The sequence below is a fragment of the Aptenodytes forsteri genome, unplaced genomic scaffold (assembly GCF_000699145.1).
Source record: "Aptenodytes forsteri isolate BGI_AS27 unplaced genomic scaffold, ASM69914v1 Scaffold760, whole genome shotgun sequence".
In the NCBI taxonomy this organism is placed as follows: Eukaryota; Metazoa; Chordata; class Aves; order Sphenisciformes; family Spheniscidae; genus Aptenodytes; species Aptenodytes forsteri.
In genome coordinates, this window is record NW_008796108.1 from 1,026 (window position 1) to 5,595 (window position 4,570).

At 63.5% G+C, this 4,570-nt stretch overlaps 1 protein-coding gene across 2 annotated transcripts; it reads right to left on the reverse strand.

The window, feature by feature from the left end:
• Positions 1-17: 17 nt before the first annotated feature.
• SC5D (sterol-C5-desaturase) lies at positions 18-4,010 on the reverse strand. Of its 2 annotated transcripts, XR_657935.2 has the most exons (5): positions 3,795-4,010; positions 2,646-2,778; positions 2,041-2,141; positions 629-1,692; positions 18-344 (listed from the first exon to the last, which is right to left on the reverse strand). XR_657935.2 is itself a non-coding variant. In XM_009286738.2 (4 exons), exons 1-4 carry the CDS (start codon positions 4,002-4,004, stop codon positions 1,267-1,269), a joined length of 870 nt encoding a protein of 289 aa, XP_009285013.1. In that variant the 5' UTR covers positions 4,005-4,010; the 3' UTR covers positions 18-1,266. The 2 variants fall into 2 exon arrangements, 1 of the variants encoding a protein (XP_009285013.1); XM_009286738.2 differs by having other exon boundaries at positions 18-1,692.
• Between the last annotated feature and the right edge of the window lie 560 nt (positions 4,011-4,570).

A 4,570-nucleotide genomic window follows, 5' to 3' on the forward strand; every position in this document is an offset into this window, starting at 1 on the left:
TGCCACGCGTCCCCCCCCCCCCCCCCAAAGTTCTCAGGGAGCTCGAGGGACCCATGGGACTCAAAGCACATCTTTGTCCTACAGGCCTGCCATTTCTGGGACACGTCCTGTCAGCACCCCGCAGGACATCCCCAGGCGAGAGGAAAGAGGAGAGTGCGTCGAGTGCTGAGGAGTCCCGCCGCATCTTGAGGCTGAGCCCTTGCCATGCCAAGGAGCTGTCGGAAGGACCTGTGCCGTCTCCGAAAGGTAGGCGTTTGCGGCTTTTTTTGCGAAATGCAGCTCAGAAAAAAATGTAGCATCGTCAGCCTCTTGACTGGACGTGACTCGACTCGTCCCGACGGACTCTGCGACAGCAACAGTGAATCGGCAACGACGGCACACAGCACGGACAGATGGAGACCCTGCCACATGCCATGTTATTGTTCTATTTGTGCCATGTTATTGTTGTTTTTGTAAAGCAGCAGCACAGTACCAAAGCAGCGCAGGGACCTTAGCAGAGATCCAAAAGCAGCCGGGAGGGGGATCAATAGGGGGAGCAGGGCAGGTTTGTGGTGTAGAGCGAGGCTGTAACTCAGCAGCGAGGCCGTCTGCCACTGTTTTGGGAGCAGGCGCAGGCCGGAGCACTCACTGAAGCCATCCGCTGCCATTGCGTGAGTCCCTGCCGGGCAGGGGTTCGCAGCCCAGAGATGTCCGATATTGGTAGCTGGATGGGTGGCATTTACCACGTCGGAGGCGGCCTGGGTGTGGGGAGTAGCAGGGGCATGTGGCGGTCAGGACTCGATAGCAACAGCCCCACATGGCATCAAGGTGTGCGGGTATCACACGAGGCTGCGGTAAGGGGTCGGCGTCCAAGAACCGGAGGCCTTGCTGAGCAGAGTGCCCACAGGGCGGTCCGGTGGCAGCATGAGAAGCAGGAGGGAAGTCGTTCTGTGGGTGGTGCCAGCAGACCTCCGAGGTTGGTGGGTGTCAGGTGTCAGAGGCGGCAGGGACCGAATGTCAGCACTCATAGCAAGCGGGGACATGGAGCCCGGGGTTTCTGTCCAGGGTGGGAGGCCTGCCCAGGGTGCGAGTGCCCGTCAGCCTCCGAGTGCATTGCCCCGGCCATGCAAGCGGCTTTGGGTGCTGAGAATCACCCCGCACCGGTCGCGCTGTCAGGGGACAGGGGCTCTTTGTCCGTGGGAAAGTAGTCTCAAGAGACCAGGGAGGAACGGGACAAGATCCAGCTGGGGAATCTCATCCTGGAGAGGGGCCAGGCTGCAGGGAACCCTACTCGGTCTTGGTGGCCGGGGGGCCATTGGGTGCCCTTGGGCCCTTCTCTCGGAGCTTGCGCAAGTAGTCGTGGGGGCCTTTGCCCTCGAAGGCTGTGGGGCTCTTGTAGGAGCCGCCGATCTTGTCCCAGAGGGTGAAGTACTGCCCGTAGTTGTAGTCAAAATACAAGTGGTGGTCGGTGTGGTGGGCTGATCCATTGATGACGTGCCGCAGGAGGCGGGGGACGCGGTAGTCGCCATCATGAATGGAGATGGTCCAGACGTTGACAAAGATGTAAAGGCCCAAGTAGGTGACTTTGTGCAGAGGAAAGAGGAAGGGGTAGATGTGGTAGGGCAGGCTCTGCATGAAGCCGTCGACAGGGTGGAAGGCGTGGCTGGCGAAGGGCGTCGCAATCTTCCAGAGGTGGTGGGGCTTGTGGAAGCGCTGCAAGGAGAGGGCATGCCGTCGGTCCCCAAGGCGGGGGCGGGCGTGGGGCCTGTGTGGGCCAGCCCCTTTTAGGGGGTCCCCCGGCCGGGGACAGACTTGCCACCCAGGAGCCGAGGGGGCCACAGGCTATTGCCGCCTGAAGAGGGCGGGAGAGGCGTGTGTGCCCAGAGCAGGCCCTAACGGGCTCTCGGCTCCTGTCACGTCATGGACCGAGGCAAGGCCTTGTTCAGCCAGGCTGAATCCCTCATTCCCCCCGGGGCATGTGTTCCCTGGGATGAGCGGCTCGGCTGTGGCCCCAGCGCAGGGCAAGGGCTGTCGCCTGGAGCCCACCATCCCATCTCGTACCTTATAGAGCAGTTTGTGGTGGAGACCGCGGTGTATCCAGTAGATGCCCATGTCAGTGAAGAAGAGGAAGGACAGCATGCTGAGGAAGACGCCTGACCAGCCTGGGGGAACAGGGATGTTAGGGGTGGTGCCCGGAGGTGGTGAGGGCCATCAACGAGCCAGGGGGCCGTGGGGGCCGGGGAGGCGTGACAGACCTCACGGCGGGGTCCGTCCCCTCAAGGAGACGGCGAGAGGGTTGGATGGTCTCCCATGGCTCGGGGAAAGCAAGCTGGGTGACAGTTTGTTGGGAGCTGTGCCCAGGGAAGGGAAGGCCTTCTTTTGTGGAGGGGGGCACATGTCGAGCAGGCCGTTGCACCCCTTCCCTAAGCCGGGGCTGGGGTGGTGGTGGGCACCTCCTTGTGTGGGCCTAAAGGGAACTTGGGACAAATAGATGGGACCAGGTCGAGGCAGGAGGTACCCAGGTGGATTTTGTGGGGCTCATACGAGCTGTGCCGTCATCAGGAGAAATGGGGGTACACTGCCTGCCCCGGGGGGGCCGAGGGAGGCAACCCGGGTGGCGGGGAGAGGGCACTGGCCTGATGGAAGAGCACGGGGGAGCAGCTCACCATATGGGGAGTCCTCGATGTTGTCATAGAGCTTGCTGTAGCCCCGCACCTCGGCGAAGAACAGGGCGACGGTGGGCACGCTGATCCAGGGGAGGGAGCGCAGCGCATAGGCAATCTCCCGACGCACCTGATTCTGCGGGGGGTGGCAGCAGAAGAGAGGTGTCGGGGGAGAGGGCGTACCAGGAGCCGGGCAGAGATCCGAGAGCCCCAACGCCCTGGCCCCTCGCGAGGCAGGGAGGGCTGGCGTCTCGTCCGCCGGTCGGCCTCTGGCACGGGCACTTTGCCGCGACGTCCATGCTGCGGTGTGGGGCGTGGCATGCCACCCGTTTGGGGAGATCCGTGCTCGGGGCAGGGCCGGCACTGGGTGCCGGGTCTAGTATGGTGTGCAAGTGGTACTTGTTTCCAGTCAGGCATGACCGAGGGCCTCGCATGGGTGGGCACTGGAGGGCCGAGAGGCTGTTTGTTGTCACGGGTCAGGTGGCTGTCGACTTGCAAAAGCGGGGCGCTGAGACGGGCATTGGGCTGTGCGTGTGTGTTGGCGGCCAGCCTCAAGCCACGATGTGCGTGCGTGCAGGGGAATGCAGGGCGCCAGGGTGGGCATCGTCAGTTTGGGTGCATGAGGGGACAGTGTACTTTTGGAGCGGCCAGGGACCCCGGGGCTGCCGCTGTTTCTGGAGCAAGGTGGTTTGTGGCAGTTGAGGATGGAGAGTGGGATGTGACGGGTGTATCTGTGGGGCCGGGTGTTTGGCAGGCAGGGGGGTCCTCGGGAGCACTGGGCGGTCCGGCGTCTCTGCTGGGCCCCAATGTCAGTGGTGGGCTCTGAGCTCATCTCAGTGTCCCTGTGTCTTCAGGGGGTTTCCAGGGACTCGGTTTGGTGGTCAAGAGAGGGTCTTGTGAGCTGCGTGCAGGGTGGGGGTTGGTACATGGGAGAAAAGCGTCCCTCGAGATGCAAGCGACAGCAGATAGCAAACAGGCAGCGGGGACAGCCCGCACCATGGCGTCAGAACGTGTCATATGGAACGGCCTCCGACCAGAGGACGGCGAGGGGGATGCCGGTGGCATGCGGCACGGGCAAAGCAACGCGAGCAGACGCGCTGGGGGGCCTGGGTGAAGTAGAGAGCCAGGGGAGGCGGCGCAGGGGACACCTACCTCTAGGAACTGGGGATGTTTCTTGAGTTCGTGGTCAAAGATGAAGTAGTAGCTGAGGGTGCCAAAGAGCAGGTAGAGGGTGAGCGCCCCCAGGTTGGTGATGACGAAGAGGCTGAGGAGCTGGCGGCAGGGCTCGCCTTCGGGCCAGCCGGCAGGGTACACATAGGGTGTGAGGACGTGCCAGTCGGCGGCATCCAGGACCAGATCCATGGCAGCTCCTGCAGGAAAGGGAGAGGGTCAGCGTGACCGGTCGCAGAAGGGGCAGAGAAGGTGTCCCCTGTCTCTCCAGCCCCTGTCCGTCCCCGGGGCTGTAAGGGCCCGGTCCAAGTTTTACAGAAGATTGGACGCCCACCAGGGCGCGGGCGGCGGGGAGGTCGGCCGTCTGTCCGGGTCACCTTAGCCAGGTCTGTGAGGTGTGTCCGGGAGATGTAGGTTGCGGGATATAGGGATGTAGGTTCCTCTGCATTGGAGGATGCAGAGGAGTGGGGGCTGCCCTGTTTCCGTTTCCTCTCGCTGTGGGACAGGGCACGTGTGGCAGGGTCCCACGCCGGGGAAAGGGTGGCAGCGGGATGTAGGTTTTGGGGAGCAAGGCCTCCTTCTTGGGCAGCATGTGGCGTGCGGGGGTGTCTGTCTCGGTGGTCTGGGGCCCCCGGGCCGGTTTTGGGTCCCGCAGGGCGATTTCAGTAGTGCTCCTCGGGGGTCCCGGTGCCGGTGTGGAAAGCCCCCGCCAGAGACGGGACCGTGCGCCGGCAGGGAGGGCGGCGGCGAGGGGGGCG